The following is a 23,182-nucleotide window of genomic DNA, read 5'->3' as shown; positions in this document are numbered from 1 at the left end:
TTTAAGAAAAAATGATTTCCGCACATCATTCTCCTTCTAAACAACAACCAAGCCTTATAAACTTATCCCACTAAATAAAGTCGGCTGATCATTCTCCTTTGAACACCTATATTAATTTATATGAATTGATTCTCATTTGATTTATTTTCGACATAAACATTTTGTAAAAAGAGAGAAAACAAGCGTGCAAAAACATCTTCGCTACTTTTAATCACTAGAGCTATAAGTCCCAAAGCGTACCAAGAAAAAGTAAAGGATGAAAAATAGTAAGTGAACATGCAAGAGAGATATTTTGTTAACAAGACCCAGAAAAATTTCCCGAATTTCATCACAGGCATCTGGCTGTTCTGACATTTTCCATGGCCTCGGAGAGACTAATAATTCATAGCAGCCAATTAGTGTACAAGGACGAAGAGAAGAAGATACACAGCCTTCTACCTTCTAACCCAACTTTATACCATTCTGCATTATTTTCTAGTGATTACAGTGAAATTAAGTTGGCTCTCATGCTTCCCGATGGAACCCTTGGCTCGATCATGATACAAACCGGGCTTCGGCACCTTCCCTCTCCGCCAAATCAAACATCTTACCTGTGCATCATGGACTGCAAGAAAAACAAAATGTACATTTTGATCAAAATGCGTAAATGCTTCATCGACAATTTGACATACAGATTCGTAATGTATTGAATGAGATGCATCAAGAATAAACCACCGGGATATTACATACGCAAATAAATCAATCAGATTGTAAACCACAAAATTTATAACCGCTTTTGAACATCAATAGATGTTTCGTGGGTAAAGATTCTGAAAAAGAAAACATTTGCTTGCCAGAAAAGTTTTGGCATAATGGAATAAGAAGCAATTCACTCCCCAGATTCAAGGACAACCGGAATGATGGTCCTAAAGCTGATGCAGGGGAAACCAATCAGAACTCTTGGAAACGAATTACAACAGAATATAATTCGTAGGAGCAAGATGAGAACTTTGAAATTTTAAACAGAAAACAAATCTTTTTATCTACCAAATCCGAAAGACCAAACATAGTGTAGAAGTGAACGCATATGCTTACATGTTATCTACCAAATTCGAAAAGAAAATGCACATCTTATGAACATAATTTTTTTCTTTGTTACAATGATAATCATAGTAAATCATCTTGCAATATCGGAATAATAGAAGCAAGCATGGTAGTGGCTTTCTTGCAAGCGAAAGCCATCAGACACCATATGATGTGACACAAGCAAACTAGTGGAAAATTCAAGCTGTAAATGTCTAACATGCCATCTAAAGCTTCCTTCATAAAACAAAGTTTTGTTTCTTGAGTAAAAGGTTGCAATTACCCTGATTCCTGTAACAGTGTTCCCAGGCTTAGCTGTTGCTGTGCTCGCAAAAGCGCTAACTCCAGACGAAGTATTTCCAGGCTTAGCTGTAGTCATGCTCCCAAAATTGAATTTCGGCTTTTTATCTGCAGGTTTTAGTATTTGAAAAGAGCACATTAATGTCTCATCCACACTCATCATGGCACCGGCATTATCAAATTCCCCACAATAATTAGGTGCTGAAAATATCGTCACAAGTTGGCGGTTGGCAAATAACTCGTAGCCATCCTCCACAACCTGTCAATGATAAAAGGAAAACATAACTAATTATTCTAAAGCATGAAAACAATTTAAAATTCCATATCCTCAATAGTCAGTGCAAGACTGTATAGAAAGAAGCAACATTTGCCACTACCACTACACCAGCAGTGGAGGTCTGGGAATGCCAAGGGCTTCATTCTTATACCAAAGAGATGACAATTTCTCTGGATTAAAAATACGTAAAAAAGAAATTAGAACCACACAAAACCCGCGACCAAAAAAGCCCAGATAGGAAGTGATGTTTGGCTCCCACAGGTATATACAGTCCTGCAAGTGTAAAGAGGATATGAACTGAACTGAAAAAACGCCAAGCAATAAAACCTGGTGAGCACGACAAACGAGATCCAAATCATGCTTCTGAAGAAACTCCGTCACTGTGTCAGGACCAAATGTAAACGAAACTCCACGGTCGTTCCTTCCCCAACCTTGAACATCTTTACTGGGATCAGACCAGAGAAGGTCACAGAGTAAACCTGTCTCTGGTACATCTGTTGGCCGCGTTAAATTTCTGATTTGATCTAAATTATGCAGGTCGGGAGAAAGACCGCCATGCATGCAGAGAATCTTTTCATCAATCAGAGCTGCCACTGGAAGGCAGTTAAAACAATCTGTGAATGTCTTCCATAGCCTCACATTGAATCTTCTCTTACACTCATCATAAAATCCGTATATACGGTTTATGGTCGCACATTCATGGTTTCCCCTCAAGAGGAAAAAATTCTCAGGATATTTTATTTTATATGCAAGGAGAAGACATATTGTTTCTAAACTTTGCTTTCCCCGATCCACATAATCCCCCAAGAACAAGTAATTGGCTTTAGGAGGTAGTCCACCGTACTCGAAAAGCCTTAAAAGATCGGAGTACTGACCATGTATATCACCTTAAACGATAAGCAGTTCACTTTTCAGAATTCATGAGATTAAATCGTTGAAAACTAAAGTCATTTATATGAAAAAGTAGGCAAGACATAAGAATATCAGTAAAAGCATATAAACTAAGCAATCAGACTGAATCTTTCTACATTATTTGATCTGTTCAACTTTACAAGACAGAAATGATGAAATGAGCACAAATTATGAGCTTTCACAAAGAAGTCATGTACCTCATTACTAGAATATAATAACCCATAACTCCCAGCGCAATGATCTAGATTAGGTTTTCCGGTTACAAGATTAAGTTTTTATTATTGTTCAGAGTACCCATAAACCTTAGCTTACCATCATCTTCCAACAAACTAATTTTCAACGCCAGATGCCCACTTTTCACATCCCTCAAATTAATTCAGAAAAGATCACATATCTTCATAACTTACATAGTCTGCAAAACTAGACTTACCAACTAACAATCTACAAAATAAGTTACTTTATTATCAGTTGATTAATAATAAATTACTTCGTTCTTTCTTTTGGTCAATAACAAACTTTGAATGAATGATGAAAGAAGAAGAAGAAAATAAGAGCAATTGAATATACATATTGAAACTCACAACCTCTGTGAGAAGGATGGATTTACACACCCTCCCTGTTTCACGTTATCAACCTTGTGTGCAGGTATCACAATTTTATGCAACACCCCTCCAATATCATAAATAAAAAAGGTCACCTTTCATCTAAAAATATATCTGAACTTTAGCATACTCTCGTGCACAAATATATAAACACAACACACACAACGATTACATATCCAAGCTTCTTTGCATTTTTAACAAGATCACAAGTGTTACATTACTTGACATGAGTATAAAGCAGACACTGCAGTAGAGCTCTCTATTTCATCCGATCTTCTACAATATCCTTCGGCAATAAAAAGTTGAAAGTCTATGATACAATATTTTGTACAAATGCAATTCTACAAACAATTAACACGGTTTACCAAATTGAAATGTTAAAAGGTTTACCAAATTGTAACCGAATCATCCAAAATTGTTCCAAGTAAGCTATTCATGCCCAAAATCAGTAACCAAACTATACTCACTACCAAAGCACACGACAACCTTCGCAATTATCAAAGCACAAAAATGTTTGACTGATCCAATCCTAGTATTGAACATATTGTGCGACCTCAAACAATTTACCCCGAATATCAAAGCACAGCGGAAAGGTTGCTTCTTTGTGACCGAATGGTCATGGTTTCGAGTCGTGGAAACAACATCTTTGCAAAGCAAGGTTAAGGCTGAGGTTCCCCCGACCCTCGCAATGCCGGGAGCCTTGTTGGCTTGGGGTCGCCCTTGTTATCAAAGCACAAACATTGGCTCACTAATTTATCAAATGACAATCCGAAATGGAACAATTCGATGACTTGTATACTCAGATGAATGTTTTGCCATACAACACACCGATTTTCACGGATTATTCCACAAAAACAAACATCGGTCAGAAACAAAAACATCCAAAATTTCCCCAAAAGATGAGTTCACACAACCTAAACAAATCAAAGAACTGAACTTTCCAATCAACCCCAACTAATTGAAACCCACAGAACAAATCCCATCACTAAATTTCGAAATTAAACGACAAAATTAAGGTTGTTTTGCAGAGAAACATACCACAAATCTTGATGGGTGCTTCAAGCTCTAACAAATTAGGCTGCTGCAAGAAGATTTCTTTAGACACCAGACAAAGCTGCCGGATCTCAGACTCCGACAGCTGGACCTGCTTCCCGGGTCGGCCTCGGACTTCGAGAAGTCGGTTGATTATGTCGTCCAGAACCGATTGGTCCATTTCACAGGAGCTGGTCAACGACTACAAAGTCAACGGTTCGTTTGAAAACTGGAAGACTGAAACTTGAAGAAAGGGAAGATGATGAAGAAGAAGAGACGGAGTGAAAGAAAAGCATGAGACTCTTGGGTGGGGGATTTGGTGGGTTGCGTTCTTCTGGCTGTCGTTTTCTGTGGAAAAGGATACCGTTTCTGTGTTGGAGGGAGTGGTGTACTCTGAGCAGACGAAGGAGCGAGAGCGACTGGGAGGAAATGGGTGATCCTTAATTTATTTCCTAATCAAAATTTTAAATTTTAAAGTTTAAACTTTTGCACAAAATAATTATGTATATGTGTGTGTATTCTATATAATATATATATATATATGTGTGTGTGTGTGTACACTTGTTCTTTTGTCAACTGATTGAAGAGTGAACAATTTAAGATTATTTTTCTTGTTTTTGGGTTTCCTTTTGTTTTATTCAACAAGATGAATGTGTTGTTTTGGTAGAAAACATGATTTTTCGGAACTTAGGTATATTCGCTTTTAAGTACTTACGTTAGTTGCATCGGAGTGTCTTGAACTGGATTAACTTTATGGACTAAGCTGGACTGGCTTAAACTAGACTAAGCTGAACTAATTTAGTGAAGCGTTTGGTGCAATGTCGGACTAAGTCACAGTCTATATTTTTTTTGCCATTTTTAATTCACTTTTGGCTTAAAAATTAAACAAAAATTAATAATTAAAGGGTAATGAAGTCTGGAAATGAATGGACCCAAGCAAATTTTCTTTCCCCTTCCTTCCTTTACCCTTCCTCGTTTATCTTCTCCATCATTTTCTCTCTATCAAATTATGCATCAATCTCTTACTTTTCTTGTTTAATTAAGAGAATTTGTTGGTTAACCATTCGCCAAGCCTTCAGAGATTCCAAAAAGAAAGGCAAGCCATATAGTAACCAATTAAACCTGCAAATCCCAGAAGAAAAAAAAAACCCAGAAACTAGGAAAAAAAACCCAAAAACCCAAAACAAAAATTGATTTACTGAGATTGCGAAGCAGTCATGGCGGAGATGACCCAGTTGATGAGGAGGCAAGCCGAAGGCAAAGCCAAAATCAGTAGCTTCAAAGCCACAAAGCAGTGAAGGAGAAGAAGATGAAGAAGTTGACGAGTTCGTCGTTGGAGATGAAGCTGCGCTTGAAGCTTGTGTCGTTGAAATCGAGGTCGGGAAGGTGATTCGAGCAGGCCGAAGAAGTTCTTAGCTAATCCAATGGTTTTCGGGGGAACATGCTAAGAACGGCTAGTGAGGTTGTTAGTGAAAGCGAGTCCTAGCTAATCCTATTAAAACTAGTCTAGCCAGGAAACAAACACGGGACTCGACTAATCTTTAGTCTAGTTCAGTCCAATGAACTTTAGTGAGGAGAAACAAACACCCCTTTAAGGGTTTGTCTCCAGTAGTCTAGACTCTAGTCTGTCGAGTAGTTTAACTTTTTAAACAATTTTTACGGTTTAATTTCTGAGAGTCTGTTTCACCAATTATTTTCCAAACTATTAAAGAAAAATTGTGTAACTTCTTAAGAAATTTCTTACCTTCCCAATTCTAAAAGAATCAAGATAACCATTCATTCCAGTGTATATAGTTCTGTTCTTTTAAACGAGGAGGTGATTAAGTAGAAAATCTAAATAATAATTATGTGACTTTAAAAGTGTATCTTTGATACCATATTGAATGGAAAATTTCCAAAGTAATTTACTGGGTGTTAAAAAGACAACTGAACACATAACCTCGACCTTGAGTACAAAGACCGATATTTTTACCATTTTGAATTACATATTTGTTACTTTTCTTTGTCTCTAATACAAAAGTGACTTTTCAATAAAGCAATCATCCTTGTTTGATGGTAAAACCCTTTTGGTGAATGTAATCTTTTTATGATCTTTACAGCACTTATCGTTATTGTTATTGCGATACAATTTAAGCTTACAATGTACATCTGATCAAGAGTTCTACACTTCCTCATTCAATGGTAAACTTCATGATTGCAAGGCAGATATGCTTTGCAATCATAGTATCACGTCCGGAGATGGAAGCACAGCTGCTGGTTACTATGTCAAGGACAATATCCAACTTGATAAAGTCACTGGAAATCATCAAACAAACACAACAAATAGAACTAGAGTATTCAGGTGAGTTTTACGCAATTGTCATGCTAAATCTCAACCATTGATAGTGGGATAATCCAATGGTTAGGGCCAGGGCCGGTCCTGAGTTTTTTGGTGCCCAGTGCGAAAGTCCAAAATGTGCCCTTTTTAGTAAACATATGTTTAAAATAAATATTTTGCGAGGTTAATCACATGTATGTGTAAAAAAAATCATCACTAGTAGCATGCAAAATGCCTTCCAATTTCTATATGTATGTGCAAAATTTTTCACATCAACCAAATTATGATTAAAAACAGATGGAAAATCACATATACGCAGAACGCATTAAACACATCCAATACATCCTAATCCAATCACATATTCATCCAATCATATAAAATAACATATCCCACTAAATTAATCTCAACTGCATACCATGTGAACCACCAAGTTGTTGAAGAGAAGAGCATGCAAGAACCGGCGGTGCAACTCCGGTGACCAGTTTCGCCTTCGTCTCCCTGTCCATCTTTCTCTTTGTTCTTGTTGTTCCCACCACTGTCTCCACTCACGGTGTCCGTGGTGGAACTAGTAGCCGGAGCCGAAGAAGGTTCTTTAGCCACTGGTCAATTTGTCTTTCCAATGCTTTTTTTTTCCTTTGGAAAGGCTGAAAAGCACCCCATTTCTCTTCATCTCCATCACTATAGCCTTTAACTTGCTCCTCCTGCCATTACCCTACACCTAAAAATCAATACTTTCCACTTCTTCACCTCAAATTTTATAAGCAACCAAACAAAAGGGCAGTCACAAAATTTACTAAAATTGATGAAGGTGGAGTCTTTTTTTTATACCTCTTCGAGTGGTGCATCTGGAGTTGTATGAAATCCGTGTTAATGGAATGAATTCCTCAAAAACATGCCCCTCACTTGAAGTCTGCTCAGAACACTTAGATTGTCCATGCAGGTAATTTGCGGTTGCATCTGAAATCTGCTGCTTGCACCTCTCAATAGCTACAAAAAAACCCCAATTTTGAAAACAGAAACCAGAACAATTCAAGCAAAAGAAACGAAGCTTCCGACTTAGAACACAAAAATTAAGCTGAAATTTAAGAAGCGTTTGTGTTCTCCGTAGTACCTTGGGCTTAGGCAGTTGGGTGACAAGCTCCAAGCAGAGAGGGAGCTCCCTTTGAAAAACTTGAATCTTATGCCTCTCCTCCATGCCCAAAACCTGGACGACTTGTCCCCTTCAGATACCCTTTATGTTATATTGATTTTTAATCCCCAAAATCTGGACAAGTTATCGCCTACAACCTTTATTTTGGGCTTTGGACAAATTTTTTTTTTATACCTAATTATTTGGATTTTGTTTTTTGGGTGCCCCATTCAACTTTGGGCCCTGGACAATTGCCCCTGTTGCACTGCGCTTTGGCCGGGCCTGGTTAGGGCTGGTTTGGTATTGCTGTGCTTTGAAAAAAAACTGTTTCTGCTGTGCTGTGAGAATAAGCTCATTTTTGCTGCTTCACGTTTTCAGTTTTTTTTTCACCTAAAATTGTGAAAATAAGTTGTTTTTAAGTGTTTACCAAACACATTTTTTAGGTCAGTTTTTTTTTTTTTTTATACTCACTTTTTTTTATAAAAGCACCTAAGTACCAAACCAGTATTAAGACTTTGTGTCAAATCTTGTATAAAAAATATGGTATCCACTCCATATATAATCCGTACAGTGGAAATATTTAGAACTCACCAAATATGAATTGTAACACAATAACCAACAATCTGCAGCATGAGATCGAGAGAAGCATTGTAGCATGCATCTAAAATACTAAAGAGAAAATTACGCAGAACATTCACCTCTACAGGAAATCCTCAGCTTCCACAGGCTCATACGCGGTTATTATTTTACAATGGATAATTCCGGTGACTTGTGCGATACGGGAGGGTGGTAATACAATACGTCTAGATGGAGTCATGGTTCGACTTAGCTCCCACATCTTGTATCGGGCAGTCAAAAATATCGTGGCCATAGTTAAAACCATGGAAGAAAAAATCGATAATATCGGCAAAATATCACGGATATTATCGTTTTTTTAGAGATCCGATATTTTTTTAACTATCCAAATGATTTTCGTCAAAATATCGGAGTATTATCAATAATAATATTACGATATTTTCAAAATTATCGATAATATGGACACATAATACTAAAAAATACTTAAATATGTTGAGAAAACTCAACACATTCATCACTTGATCATAGCCCAAAGGGCGTACAAGATATGGCTTACTGAGCAGGGGAATGTGGATTTTATAGGAAAAATTGCGAGGGCAGTGAGCAAGCATGGGCGATGTGGGACTCTCCCAATAGGAGAAAATCAGAATTTCGGCCGAAAATTTACACCCACTTTAAACGGCCATAACTTTGTCAAAAATCAACGAAATCAAGCAAGACAAAAACGAAAGTTGTAGCCCTCAAAGAGAAGAAGAGAATGGTACCTCACACGACGTCTGAATCGTCGTGGTGTGGCCGGAAAATGCCTCGAAAGTCACTGAGATCGCCGGAAACTGGGTAAGATTCAAATGAGTATAACTTTTTTAATACTCAACGAAATTGAGTGAAACAAAAAGGAAAGTTATACTACTCGACGAGACGAAGAGATTGATGCCTTGCACGCCGGCCAACTCGCCTTGGTTTGGCCGGAAATTGCCTCGAAAGCCACTGAGGTCGCCAGAAATTGGGTAATATTTAAATGAGTATAACTTTTTCAATACGCAACGAAATTGAGTGAAACAAAAAGGAAAGTTGTAGCCCTCGAAGAGACGAAGAGAATGGTACCTCACACGACGTCTGACTCATTGTGGTTTGGCCGGAAATTTCCTCGAAAGCCACTGAGGTCGCCGGAAACTGGGTAAGATTCAAATGAGTATAACTTTTTCAATACTCAACGAAATTGAGTGAAACAAAAAGGAAAGTTGTACTACTCGACGAGACGAAGAGATTGATACCTTGCACGCCGGCCAAAATTCAATTGACACACTCCTGGCTTCCAAAATTCAATTCTTTTACTTTATATAAACTTGAAAAAACATAATCGGCATCCAAATTAAAGTTTAGTCTTATTCTTATGTGTAAGAAATTTAAAGTGTCAAATTCGGCACATTATTCTTCATCATTTTATTCACTTCCCTTTTTTTTTTAATATCCTAAATAAAACCTCCAAATATTGTACTAATTAATTATATATAAATGATTATGGTGTGTTTAAACTTCTTTCATTAATTACTACATATTTTCTACACTCACAATGTATGCCAGCTCGCTATATAATCAACTTAAATCAGTTAAATCCATCATGCAATGCATTTCCTTCCAATTTTTTGTGATAAACTAATAGATAATTGACTAAATAAACATCCTACAAAGTTTCATTAAAAATTTCCAAGTTTTTCTTACAATTTCCGTGGTTTCCATGTAATTTTTATCGATATCGATATTATCCCGATATTTCCATCGATATTTCCGTGTTTTCGGACTACCGATATTTCCGATATTACCAATATTTTCTTCCTTGGTTAAAACAATCACCAAAGAAAAGGGCGCGAGCATACGCCATATTGTGCCCACACATATTATCATTGCGAAGACGGCGCACACAAGCTATTTCAGAGCCCTCGCCAACACTAGTCACGCCAGCCGGAACCCTATTCCAGTAGGGGCATAGAATGTCGTTGCAGGCCTTCCGAAGGCAAACTGCACACTCGCAAGTACGACAACGTTTCTTCTTCTCCATTAAAGTAGGCGGAGCATTCTCAAGTCGTGGTTGACTCATAGAGTCTGCAACACAAGACACGGTGGTGACACGGCAACAGCCTACTTTAAAGAAGACACGATGTCGTCGGGATCGATGTCTTCACTCTCTTGTTTGAGGCAAGGTTGCGACCGTGGCTTCGCGGACCTGTTTGAGGAAGAAGAAGAAGCTGCGATGGCTTCGTTGATGTGCTGGAGGTAAGTTTTGCAGGCAACTTATGGGATCCGGATAGGATCCTTTCCCGTTTTGATGTTCAACAACCGTTTTTTTACCTTCACAATCTACAGTAAAATGACGAAACTACCCATGAACAAAACTCCCTAGACGCCTAATTCCCTTACTTTTACCCTACCGCGCAATTTGATTCCATGTTTTCAGTTTGGCAAAATTGGTCTTTGTGTTTTTCTTCGTTTGCTAATTTTAAATAATTTATTAAAAAATCGTTAAAATTAATATGCGCTTTGCACATAAGAGAGTCATCGTCAACCATTGAATCTTGCGTGGGTTAATGGATTTACAGTGTTAAATTTCTATCCTCACACGTGTAATTGACACCTGTCACCAAATTGACCGATCGAAACACATTCATTATTTACCAGAGCTTCTTCCATCCCTTTCTATTTTGTACGGTCACAGTTAAACTACGTTAATATTTTATATTAATTTTTTTATAGAAATAATAACATAAAAAATAATAAGAACATAAAATGTTGACGTGATTTAATCATGACCACACGAATACGAGGAAATGGGAAGGGCAGACAATCTGCCTCCTTATTTACCACCGTCGCTAGAAAGTCGTCAATACAGAACCTTTTTCCAGTTAACTGAAAAAGCGGCGCGAGAATCAGATCAAACGGCCGAAATCCCATCTGAAGAATCTCAGAGATGAGAAGAGGAGGAGGAGGAGGAGGAGGACATGCTTCTTCTGGGAATTACAGAAACCCATGTTTGACTATGCACCAACCATGGGCTTCTTTACTGGTTTATGGCATCAAGCGCGTCGAGGGCAGGTCCTGGCCTTCCCCTATCAGAGGTTTCAACCTTAAATTCTTCGAATTCAGTTCAAAATTCTGATACCATGTTGGTTTAATCTTATGTTTTTTGTTGTTGAAGTGTAAAGTTTTGAGCTTCTGAGAATGTGGTCCGGTATTAACTAGCTACCACGCAAAGTGGGAATGTTAAAATTTACCTTAAAATCTTCGAATTCAATTCAAATTTCTGATACCCTTTTGAGTTAATCTTATGTTTTTCTGCTGTGGGAGCATAAAGTTTTGAACTTATGAGAATGTGGTCTGTTATTTACTAGCTAGTTCTTAAAGTGAGAGAGTGAGAAATTTACCTTAAAATCTCCGAATTCAGTTCAAATTTCTGATACACTTTTGGTTTAATCTTATCTTTTTGATGTTGGAGTATAAAGTTTTGAACTTTTGAGAATGTGGTCTGTTATTTGCTAGCTAGTTCGTTAAGTGGGAGTGTTAGAATTTTTGTTAGCTGGGAACTGAACAAGTAGAAACTTTAAGTAAGCTGCAAAGTTTGGATCTTATTTTTTTAGAGAAGCAAGTTTTTGACTTATAAGAGTTTGATTTCTGAGCAAAAGATTGATTCGTCGGTTAAATTTGAATGCGGAATATCAAGTGTTAGTTCAGTTATTCCTTTTTTTCTTCAGTTTTGATATTTTTTTTTTGTTGTGATAGTTGTTATTGGATTCTTCTTGTTATGGTTATTTTAATTTTGACTGAGATGTGCATTTTTCTAAATCCTTGAATTTGTCTTTTGAAGGCCGTCTTTGGATTCATGCCGCTGGTAAGGTTCCTGATGAGGCTACTATTAAAGCAATGGAAGAATTTTACAGGGAAATTTATGCAGTTGATGGAATCACGGATCTTAAATTTCCAGAACATTATCCGGTTTCAAGACTTTTAGGTATTCCAAGTTTGGTACTTTGTTTGATGCATGTTTCTTGTTTTTGTGCATGTGTTGCATAAATACATCTTGAGTTTCTTCCCAATGAATTTATCTCCAGTGTTTGGTCAGGGAGGATAAATAACATTCTGAGGGTGAGGCGGTTGCGTGCTCTTTTTGATCAATCTTAATTCAACTTAAAAGAACGAAACTATTTCATTTTTGTCTTCCTTGCTTAGGTGGTTTTCTCTAGACATCACACACAGACAAATTTTGACAAATTATGGTTTCATCTTTGAGATAGGGTGTGTCGAAGTGGTTGGATGTCTTAGACGAGAAGAACTTGCATCCTGGGAGATGGTACCTGAAGGGGTGGGCTACCTTTTTACTAATGACTGTTTGATTCATGATATTGTGATGGTTTCATGGGTTCTGAGACTGTTGATTAAGCTCTGACTGATTTAGTTCACATGCAGGTGAGGCTGGAAGCATTAACTGATATGTGTTGGCTTTGTGAGCAACCACAGGTGTGTATTATTTTTGCATTGCTCCATTTCTGGCAAATTCTATGATTTGGAAGAAGTACAAATCAGATATTGTTAAGCTTTTATTCCTTCAATTATTGCAGAAACTGTTAGTTCCATTTGAGATGCGTGGCTACCAAGGAGTCTATAACTTGGAAAAGAAGGTGCGTATTGTGCACAAAAATTTACTCTCTCTCTCTCTCTGCTACTGTTTTTAATGGACCTAACTTACTTACTTACCCGTCTCAGATATATGAAGGTGCAATTAGAGGTCTTTCCCCAGTTAATAGTCCCCTTCCAGTAAAGTTTCCACTTCCAAATCCACAAGATCCATTTTCATTGAAACCAGGATCTATCTCTGTGCATGTCCCTGTATCTAGAACATCTGAAGTTGAGATATCATCGAGTCTCACTGCAGCCATAGCTGGTGCCCGTGCTGCAGCTACACAGTTCTCCAAGAAAGTTCAAGATGCACAGACATCTGTAACGACCCTTCCATTAAAGGGTCAATCTGTTGAAGAGGATACAATGCCATCTGCTAACCTCAATGAGACCTCTAATAAAGGGGCATTGACATCTAATAACAAGGAGCAAATAAGTCCCATTAAGCACAAGGGAGTCGGCAGCCACAGCCAACCTTATTCTGGAGGTTTGAGACCTCAACCTGGTGCACCTTCTAAGGTATGAAGTTTCTTCACTCGGACTTGTATGAAACAAGTGCATGCACACATGGCTTCCATTATAATAATTGTGTGAAGTCAATCTAGTTTAACTAGTCTGATCAATCACTTAATATTTTAGAAGGTCAAGTTTCATTCTGATTTTATTTGTACGCATGGCCTTGAAGAGTAATTTCAATAAAAAAAGCTAAAATATAACAATTTTACACGTAATTTTGTTTTCTATTTTTCCGTTGTACTACATCACTAGTGTTTGTCTCTACTTGTATCTTAGTCTTTCTTACCCTGCCTTATGAACATATTTTTTAATTATACATAATTCAATTGCTTGTAGTACAAAAATGTGTTCAGTTTTTGGCACAAAAACAAAATCGGATTTATCTGTAAATCTGGTTTTGTGTTTTGTGTAGTTGGATGTAATATTTGATTTGAGGTTGGGTCATTTTAATCAAAGGCATTACTACAAGGCTGCATAGAATTTTGTGGTTGTGGACTGGACATGTAATGGAACTATAATAGATTGTTCTTACTTGGTTTAAAAAAAAATGCAACGGTAGGGCAGCGTTCAGCCTAGAGGGGAGCACACAAAGCGGAAGCGAGGCTTTGGGCTTGAGTAATGCAAACATTGGTGAGAATCGATGCCCCAAAACTTCTTGGTTGAAAGAAAAAAAAAAAAAGTCCTTATAGAGGAAAAGGAGACTGTTGTAAATGATATTTGTCATATGTGGATTTATTAGCATATCCTAGTTCTTTTTGACAAGCATAGCATACCCTAGCTCTAGTATCCGATTTTTAGTAACCTAATGATAATGGTCAGGATGCGTTAAACATGATAATATATGGCGTGTGTGATGCCATCTTTTTCGCTTAATAATAACGACTGTGAATAGCCTGACCTGAAGACTTTGTCAATAACTTTTACGTTTTTGCTGCAGCGGTGGGTGAGAGTGATGAAGCTATGATGATTCTTCAATTATTCTTTGAAGGTGGAACTTGTTGCAAATATCACTCGTTGCTCGCAAGATGTTATGGCAAAGTGGATCTTCAACTTGGAATATGCTTTTCTACATCCTTGTATTGTATTGTATCTGTAATCTGTAACTAGGAATGGTTTGTGTTTAGTTTAGGGTGATGAGATAAGTACAGTTGTTTGGTATCCTTCTTAGATCCAAATTTTTAGCTTTTGAAACTAATTAAGTACCAAGTAATTTAGTTGAATTCATCGTTTTTAAAAAGTGTAGTTTAGTGCGTTGGATTGTGATAAAGTGCTGAAATTCGCGGAAAATTTAATAGAAAGATTGCATTTGGGTATTGGCATTGTGCAACCTATACAGAATTTATTCCTTTTCCAATTTTTACATTTGTGTGAAACTCTATTTTTCCATTAGGTTGTGTGGAAATTATTTTTTGTCTGATCGATCAGTTAATAAGGAGTGCTTCCATAACAGGGAAGACGTCCTGTACCATGTAAGTTGCTCGAGTTAGATAGAGCTTTCCAGCCATAGGTTTGACAAATTGTCCTTTGGTTATAAGAAGTGTGTGTTGGCTTCTTGTATTTGCAACAGAGCTTAGTATAATTGGGTGTTTCGTATTTTGTGTTGTTGATGAGGTTATTAGTGTTGATGAATGTGGCCACTCATTCTGGAGCAGCTTCCTCTCTGCCCTATCTCATTCGTAGTCGATCTCCGCCGCCTCCTCCTCTATTCAGTCACGGTAGCCGCCAGTTCATTTCGCCAGACCGCCTCCTCCTCCTCCTACTCGTTGGCAGATACAGACACCAATGTTTTCACCCCACCATCTTTATCAGATTCATTATCTCCACAACCATCACCTCCACCGTCACCACCATTTTCATCACCACCACCGCCATCCTCACTGCCATCGCCACCACCATCGCGGGCATCACCACCACCATTGTCGTCATATAAAGAGAGATTCATAACAAAAGGATCGATGCGGTTAAGGTGAGCCTTAATAAGTTATGTTTTTAAATACAATGTTTGCAGTACGACTGGAGATTCAGATCATCCTTGCTGAAGAAGGTATTAGCTTCAGTTCAGCACCTTAATTCAAATGCTGGGTCCTATCTCCTCTGGTGTCCTTCATCATCTTTGATATTAAAGTTATGCACCTAATTACGTACTGGTGTTAGCTAGCACTTACTCCATTTTCCCTATCAATATTTGGCCATACGTTTGGTAAAGAAACTTATAATTTGCTTTTGGTTTATAAGAGCGCTTTTTCAAGAAGCACTTTTGAAGTTTCAGCCATGTTTTTTTACTTCCTTCTTACTTCTCAGTTTGCGATTGATAGAATATACAGAAACAGGATTGTCTGTGCATGCGTGATGTGCGTTATAAGGTGGTCCGCTAAAATTTTCGTCAACTCTGTTAGAACTTCCGTCATATGTGTCATGCACGCGAGACTAAATCAAGGAACAAATATGGAAAATCAAATAGGAAAAATTGTATCAATGGTCTCTCAACTTTAATTTAGCTGGATAAATGGTCTCTTAACTTTAATCAAATTAGAGCAATGGTCTCTCAACTTTAACTGGTCCTTCCAACATAACTCATTTTTACAAAATTTTGACGGAGTTGACGAAAATGACTATAGCTACACGTTTTGATGAGTTGAGGGACCAATGGTAATGAATTTTTAGTTGAGGAACCATTGTTATAATTTACTTAATTAAGTAATATTGCTTATAGCTTACTGTTAAGTAAAGAGTTTGCAAACCTGAAGAGAATGGAGTCTGAATTTATTGAAAATTTAGCCAAACGGAAATTCTGGCTTTTTAGATATATAGACATACATAGATATATAGATATAGAGGATGCAAGTACGGTGCTTGAAGTTGAAAATGTTGTTGGTGGTTTCTCTGCAGCTGGTCACAATAGACAACAGGTGAAGTTAGGCCGGAGAACTGGAGCTAGAACGCCGCCTTCCCTGACACACGACAGACCGGGCCATATTGTTTCCCCTGCTGCACCTCAAAAAACCAGTGTTAAGCTTTTGCCGCATCCTCCACCACCACGACGCATGCCCTCAACTTCTTCTACACCATGCTAGCCAGTTATCTATGTTTCTGATTTGTTAGGTTAATTTTGTGTTTGATATTTCTAAAAGAACGCTGATTGACTCTTTACGTTTACTGAGCAGAGATTTTTCGGTGTAACCAGTACACGGAGTAGTGGATCACGTTTCACTAAGCAAATTGTGGGATATGTGTGTTAAAAAGTTAATAACTTAAAAAATAAAAAATTTCATCACTCCTAGTAAAATACGTGGTGTACCACTTGTGTTCCCGTCACAACTAAAAATTTCTTTAATGATGTTCCTTCTCTTATTTTTGTATATTTTATTTATTATACTGCAAGGCCCAACCAAAAAGGCCAATCACGTAACCGAGTGCCCAACCCCAAGATAGTAAAATTAGCGTAATGTCTTGCTTGTAACTAGAGATTTTTCAATATGACCGGCATTTAGTACATTATATGTCACTATAAAAATAATATGATATATGTGTTAAAAAATTATTAACTTAAAAAAATAAAATTTCTCACTACTTATATAAAAACATGTAGTGTACTACCCGTGTTCCCGTCACAATAAAAAAATTCTCGCTTGTAAAATGAGTTGTAGTGTCCCTAACTAGGAATACAAAATCATACGTAAGACTTTCTTCACGATAACCTTGTATTATCGGTAAATCTATTCCATACAAGACAATCTCTTGTAACACATGATAACACGAATCTATAGAGATTCTAGCACATGATAACATAAGCCCAAGAAACCAGGTCAAAAGAAGGAGAAACATAATAAGAAAGCAGAACTGCATGAGGAGCGAGCACCAATTACAATTTACAAATCCGAAGAGATTTAAATAAGAAAAATCAGGAAAATAAAAAGCAGGGTTGCTACATCTCTCTGAAGTGCCATGGCTGGTGTTGCTTGATTTCATTTGTTTCTTTTCCCACTTGTTGCTTGCCGACAATATAACAAGGTTTTGACCTCAAATACAAATTACAAATGAAAGAAAATTCTCTTCAGATTTTCTTTGTGAGAATATTAAAAATTCTTACATTGTATTTGTTCATCGTATATCGTACCGTCATAAATTATTTTAAATATTTTTATTTAAAATTAAACACAATAAGTATCTGATAAAAATTAACTACATAATGTATAATAAACAAATACAATATGAGGATCCGAAGAGGTTCCTCATTCCTACTGCCATTGCCTTGCCTCGACCCTTGAGTGAAAAAGCTGCTGCAGGTCATTGTTTTCTTCATCATAGATCAAACACCTCGAAGTGGTCAAAGGGGCGCCAGGTTAATTGAGTATCTAACATGAATCGGATTCACGTCGGATTCTTTTTATGAAGATTATAAGAATTAATGAATTGTATCTGTTCATCGTATATCATGCAGTCATAAATTATTTTAAATATTTTTATTTAAAATTAAACACAAGTACTTGAAAAAAATTAATCGTACGATGTACGATAAACGGACATAATTCACAAATTCCTATAATTCTCACTAAAAGAATCCGAAGGAGATCCTATTGGATCCGACATCACATGGTTAATATGGCTTTAGCCATAGAAAAAGGATTTCCACGTACGTTTTTCTATCATGCATACCATTTTTTAGTTTCTGACTTTTAAGTCAAATAAACAAAAAGATCAACTAATAGTCATCCTAAACATAAAAGTCTCGTTTAAAAGTGTTTTTAAATGACTGAAAACGTTTTAGTAAAAATATTTTGGAACCAATCATTAATAAAAATACAACTGAATCATGAAAAAACACTTGATGTGGTTCTTGCAATAAACACATAATTGATGTTTCTTACAGAAAGCATTTCAAACACTTTTGGAGCCAAAAGACATTCTCCAATAGCGTTTTTAGTAATTTTAAAAGTTTTTTCAAACAAACCCTAAAAAAATCCAGTCGATTTCTACCTCGTGTGTTAATACTTAGGAGAATGAAGAATGTTGATGTACAAAATCAGCGAGGACTTTGGTACAACAGAAAGTGTTAAGTTTGTGACATTCGCTAGATTGCTCCGGTCACTAGTGTGGATAAGTATGTAAATGGATAGAGACAGGGAAGCAAACACAAGATGTACATGGTTCACCCAGATTAGCTACGTCCACGGAGTAGAGGAGTTCTCATTAATTGTGAAGGGTTTACACAAGTACATAGGTTCAAGCTCTCATTTTGTGAGTACTAGTGAATGATTTAGTACAAATGACATTAGGAAATATTGTGAGAGAATGATCTCTATTTATAGAAGAGAGTTTCTAGTTTCATTTTGACATTGACGCGTGTCGTGTTGTGATTGGCTTCTGATGTCGACACGTGTCGCGCTGTGATTGGCCTTCTGGTTGAAGGGAAACTCTTCTGTGTTCTTGACGGTATAACATTGACTGGTGCTCAGTAGTTTCGAGATTGGTCAAGTATGGTACAAACAGTGCTCCCCTAAGTTCCCGAGTGAGGGAAGCTCCTCGGTTGGGGACTTGCAAGATCCAAGCTATTGAGTAATCACGAAACTTCTAAGTACTGAAGTGTGGTATCATTTTCACTTATCTTATCTGTCTCATATGTAGATGTGGCATCTTCTCTGGAAGTACTTTTCCTCCATCCAGAGGTGGTATCTTTAACCGATGAAGATGCACAAGGTAATGTATCAATTTCACTTGAAGCTTACTTGTAGTTTCGGGCTTGGTCAAGTGCGATACAAACCCTATAGTAGGAGTCCCCCAAGTTGCCGAGCTAGAAGATTTGCCGAATGAGGTAATAGACAAGGTAAACAATCAGACTTCCAAGCAAGAAACCTGGATTAGAGGTTCGACTTCGGCTTCCGGTTGATTGTTTAACTTCGGCTTCCTGTTGATTGTTCGACTTCTGCTTTCGGTTGATTATTCTCATTCTCATTGTGTCGTAAACAGCAACAAGGATAAGGAGAAGCAAATGAAGAAGAGATGATATGAGATACTTTTGCTTTTGAAGAAGTAACTTTCCACATGCTTATTCTTAAACCGGGATTGAGGGTTTTCTGGTTTCCTCCAGAGTATAAGGCTGATTCAAGAATTTGAGGGTCAAAACAAGTCCATCAAATCTAGAGTACGTTCGACCCTGATGATATGGGATACTTTTGTTGTTGACAAAGTAGTGGATGTTTCGGCACGTGTTCTGTTACACTTGTCTCCACATGCTTCCTTGTATCCTTCTCACTTGCCATATTTGTTTCTCAGGCAGATGTGGTATCTTCTCTGGAAGCATAAGATATTGAAGATGAGTACTCGAGAGCAATGTCAGGTAAGTAATCAGGCAAAGGGTTCTAGACAATCAGTTCCTGACTGGAAGCTTGATTCCAAGTGTTGACTGATTGCTCTCTTTCTCCTTGTCTTGCAGGTAAGAACAAAGCCAAAGGAAAAGACAGGGAAAAAGCATGATATGGGATACTCTTGCTTTTAACCATGATGATATGAGATACACTTACTCTGGTGTGGCTTGTTTGCAGAGGTATTATCGTGAGGAAAAGAAGCTGAGTATTTCGAGAGACTCTGCTGAGAGTGCCCTCTCGGATGTGAAGAAAAGTTTAGCATTGTTTTTATTTGCAGGTCTGCCTGGCTGTGGAGGATGGAGGTCGACATATATAGGAGTCTCCCTAACAACAAGTAGTAGTGTTATTCCTTTACCCTTCTTGGTCATAGCAATGTAGTGGGAGCTACAAGCTTCACGTGTTTTAACTTTGTCAGAGCACTTTGAAAAAGTGGTCTGTGGTATCTAGAAAGCTGATGTTATGTGTGAAGATTGCAGACAAGCTTTATCCAAGAAAATTTGGCTCTCGAAGTTCGGAGAGCGGTGCCTTTTTGGTTTTTGAACAAGCAATCCTGTCGGGGATCTGGCTCTCAAGATTCAGAGAACGGTGCCTCTTCGATTTTTGAGAAAGCAATCCTGTTGAGAGTCTGACTTTTGAGATTCAAGAGTCAGTGTCTCTTCGATTTTTAAGAAAGTAATCTTGTTGGGAGTCTGGCTCTTGAGATTCGGAGGGCGGTGCTTCTTCGATTTTTGAGCACGTAATCCTGTTGGGAGTCTGGCTCTCGAGATTTGGAGAGCGGTGCCAAATGTTGATGCATAAAATCAGCGAGGACTTTGGTGCAACAGAAAGTGTTAAGTTTGTGACATTCGCTAGATTGCTCCGATCACTAGTATGGATAAGTATGTAAATGGATAGAGACAGGGAAGCAAACACAAGATGTATTTGGTTCACCCATATTTGCTATGTCCATGGAGTAGAGGAGTTATCATTAATTGTGAAGGGTTTACACAAGTACATAGGTTCAAGCTCTCATTTTGTGAGTACTAGTGAATGATTTAGTACAAATGATATTATGAAATATTGTGAGAGAATGATATCTATTTATAGAAGAGAGTTTCTAGTTTCATTCTGACATTGACACGTGTCGTGTTGTGATTGGTTTCTGATGTCGACACGTGTCGCGCTGTGATTGACTTTCTGGTTGGAGGGAAATTCTTTTGGGTCTTTAACAGTATAACGTTGACCGGTGCTCAGTAATTTCGAGATTGGTCAAGTATGGTACAAACAAAGAATTAAAAGTGTTTTTTTTTAGGAAAAATTAGTATCCGGTCCCTAGTTCTTACTGTTTATTAACTAAGATCTTATTAGTTATCAAATTTTGATTCAAGTCCCTAGCATTAATGTGATAATGAATTTACATGTTTATTATATAATTTTTTAATAAAAAAATTAGTAATTAATTTAGGGTTTAATACTCACACCTCTATTAAAATTCAAATTAATTTTCAATTCAAACATTTCCAAAATAATAAAAAATTAAATTAAATTAAGTTTGTACCTATTAGTTTTTTATATATATAAAAAGATTCTTAATTTTTAATCTTAAATGTACCCATTCATATAATTTTTCAATTTTTTTAATCTTAAATGTACCCATTCTCAAATATATCAATTTGTTATATGTAAAATGTACCCTTTTTTAATATAAAATCCATTCAAATTTTTTAATCCATGTTTAAACTTATATGGGTACATTCTTTTTTGTTGATTTGAGAATGTATCAATGTTTTGGTACAATAACTTTTTTTGTTAATTTTGGTTAATGTACCCATACATATATGTACACACACACACACACACACACAATATAATAGAGAGTATAATTTATATTTTATTATTTTTAATCCCATAAATTATGGGTTTTATTTAAAATCTCATTAATATAAACAATTACAAATTTCAATTTTTAATTTTTAATTTAAAAAATTTAGTAACTTACATTATTACATTAATGTCAGGGACCTCAATAAAAAACTAAAAACTAATAAGGTTTCAATCAAAGAATATTGATAGTTAGGGACCGCATCCAAAGTGTCCCTTTTTTTTATTAATAAGAAGGGTGGTGCTATATCCACTTTTATTTCCCACACACCTCTAATTAATTTTTGTCATTTGATTTTTTTTTAATTTATTCTATCTAACAATTATAATTTAAAAGGTGTGTAAAAAATAGTAAGAGGCGTGTGAATGTCACAATTTCATAAAAAAGGATAAAAAGTTTCTCATGCATACTGCATCCGATTTAGTAACTTGGTCAACTTGGTACTCGTCTAGGTTTTGACCATATACTATCGTTATTTAAGTTGACACTGGATGATCTGGCAAATTTGGCTTCTCTTTTGACACTTAACATGAGAATGGTAGAGAAAATGAAACTGTTGTAGATTAGCTAATTCGTTTTGGCTTCTCTAGTCACAGATTCAATACTACAAAATACAAAAGCCAACAATACCAATATATCATGAAGCACGAGCATTTTATAAAACAAAAACAAAAAATCATGCACCAAGGTTACTCACATGTACATGCTTTTTTGTGCAGCAAGGGTACATGGTGCTATCAACACACTTTTTTTTTCTCTTACACACTTCTTTCAATTTTCGGCTGCTGAATCAAATGAATTGAAGAAGATTAAGGGACATAAATTAACAAAGAATGTGTAAGAGGTTAAAAATGGGGAACAACACTTGGCTACTTAAAGAATGAGTAGGAGTTTTACTCAAAACTTTTCGTTTCTAATTTATAGATTTTCCTGTTTATGATCAGAACCATTTATATTATAAATCACTCTATAAAGATCGCATATGCAAAAAATTAATTAAAACTAAGATCGTTTAGTCATCGAATTGTATAAAACCAGATAAACAAAATTGGTAAAAGCACCTACTAACCGTCTATGTATTTATGACAATAGATTGACTAAACGACCTTAGTTTAATTCTTTTTTGCAAAGATGATATTTTCAAAGTGATTCATAATATAAATGGTTCTAATGATAAGCACAAAACTATGTAATTCAAACATTAATTTTTTTTAATAGGAGTTTCTACTCGTCCTTGAGTAACCAAACATTGTTAAAAAATAAGTTTGTGACCTATACGTAAATCTTTGGTTGCGATTGCACCCGTTTCCAAATGTAAACTAATTAATTATTAACTGTTCGAACGGTCATAATCAAGGTCAAACACCAACAAAATCTTATCTTCTTTGTTCCAAGTTAATCTAATCAAATATTACAGACTAAAATAGCAAACAACTGTACGTACACTAGTACTCTTGATCATGGAAAAACACTTTACTCATCCATTATCTTGAAAATTAACAAGGCAATTACAAAAAGTGAATAAGTATAATTAAAGAAAGGAGTAATTAGCTATAGTGACCGTC

At 36.5% G+C, this 23,182-nt stretch overlaps 2 protein-coding genes and 1 long non-coding RNA gene across 7 annotated transcripts; 1 reads left to right on the top strand and 2 right to left on the bottom strand.

The window, feature by feature from the left end:
* Positions 1-271: 271 nt before the first annotated feature.
* LOC126593715 (serine/threonine-protein phosphatase PP1 isozyme 3-like) lies at positions 272-4,630 on the bottom strand. Of its 2 annotated transcripts, XM_050259820.1 has the most exons (4): positions 4,192-4,618; positions 1,967-2,526; positions 1,346-1,621; positions 272-604 (listed from the first exon to the last, which is right to left on the bottom strand). In XM_050259820.1, the coding sequence occupies exons 1-4, from the start codon at positions 4,364-4,366 to the stop codon at positions 587-589; spliced, it is 1,029 nt and encodes a 342-aa protein (XP_050115777.1). In that variant the 5' UTR covers positions 4,367-4,618; the 3' UTR covers positions 272-586. The 2 variants fall into 2 exon arrangements, with proteins under 2 accessions (XP_050115777.1, XP_050115778.1); XM_050259821.1 differs by lacking the exons at positions 272-604; positions 1,346-1,621 and adding an exon at positions 1,658-1,809 and having other exon boundaries at positions 1,943-2,526; positions 4,192-4,630.
* Positions 4,631-6,230: 1,600 nt separating this feature from the next.
* LOC126592512 (uncharacterized) lies at positions 6,231-7,881 on the bottom strand. Its single transcript, XR_007612662.1, has 3 exons — positions 7,614-7,881; positions 7,331-7,489; positions 6,231-7,214 (listed from the first exon to the last, which is right to left on the bottom strand). It is a non-coding gene; the product is annotated as an uncharacterized LOC126592512 (long non-coding RNA).
* A 2,501-nt stretch (positions 7,882-10,382) lies between these two features.
* Positions 10,383-14,704, top strand: LOC126594315 (uncharacterized). 4 transcript variants are annotated; one of them, XR_007613208.1, is made up of 9 exons: positions 10,383-10,481; positions 11,030-11,320; positions 12,067-12,210; positions 12,494-12,561; positions 12,666-12,716; positions 12,818-12,877; positions 12,963-13,394; positions 13,956-14,021; positions 14,329-14,476. XR_007613208.1 is itself a non-coding variant. In XM_050260557.1 (9 exons), the coding sequence occupies exons 2-8, from the start codon at positions 11,173-11,175 to the stop codon at positions 14,008-14,010; spliced, it is 963 nt and encodes a 320-aa protein (XP_050116514.1). In that variant the 5' UTR covers positions 10,383-10,481; positions 11,030-11,172; the 3' UTR covers positions 14,011-14,021; positions 14,329-14,476. The 4 variants fall into 4 exon arrangements, 3 of the variants coding, with proteins under 3 accessions (XP_050116514.1, XP_050116517.1, XP_050116516.1); XM_050260557.1 differs by having other exon boundaries at positions 13,951-14,021; XM_050260559.1 differs by having other exon boundaries at positions 10,390-10,481; positions 11,108-11,320; positions 13,951-14,021.
* Positions 14,705-23,182: the final 8,478 nt, after the last annotated feature.

This window comes from Malus sylvestris, chromosome 12 (assembly GCF_916048215.2).
Source record: "Malus sylvestris chromosome 12, drMalSylv7.2, whole genome shotgun sequence".
Taxonomy (NCBI): Eukaryota; Viridiplantae; Streptophyta; class Magnoliopsida; order Rosales; family Rosaceae; genus Malus; species Malus sylvestris.
This window is presented reverse-complemented; position numbering and strand designations above follow the sequence as displayed.

Excerpts from the sequence above, each read along its gene's own strand:
- LOC126593715 (XM_050259820.1), bottom strand. The coding sequence starts at position 4,366 with ATGGACCAATCGGTTCTGGACGACATAATCAACCGACTTCTCGAAGTC. Across the intron at positions 2,527-4,191 it reads AGCACCCATCAAGATTTGTG|GTGATATACATGGTCAGTAC; the intron begins GTATGTTTCTCT and ends TTATCGTTTAAG. Across the intron at positions 1,622-1,966 it reads TCGTTTGTCGTGCTCACCAG|GTTGTGGAGGATGGCTACGA; the intron begins GTTTTATTGCTT and ends TATCATTGACAG.
- LOC126594315 (XM_050260557.1), top strand. The coding sequence starts at position 11,173 with ATGAGAAGAGGAGGAGGAGGAGGAGGAGGACATGCTTCTTCTGGGAAT. Across the intron at positions 12,562-12,665 it reads GGGAGATGGTACCTGAAGGG|GTGAGGCTGGAAGCATTAAC; the intron begins GTGGGCTACCTT and ends GTTCACATGCAG. Across the intron at positions 13,395-13,950 it reads AACCTGGTGCACCTTCTAAG|GGCAGCGTTCAGCCTAGAGG; the intron begins GTATGAAGTTTC and ends ATGCAACGGTAG.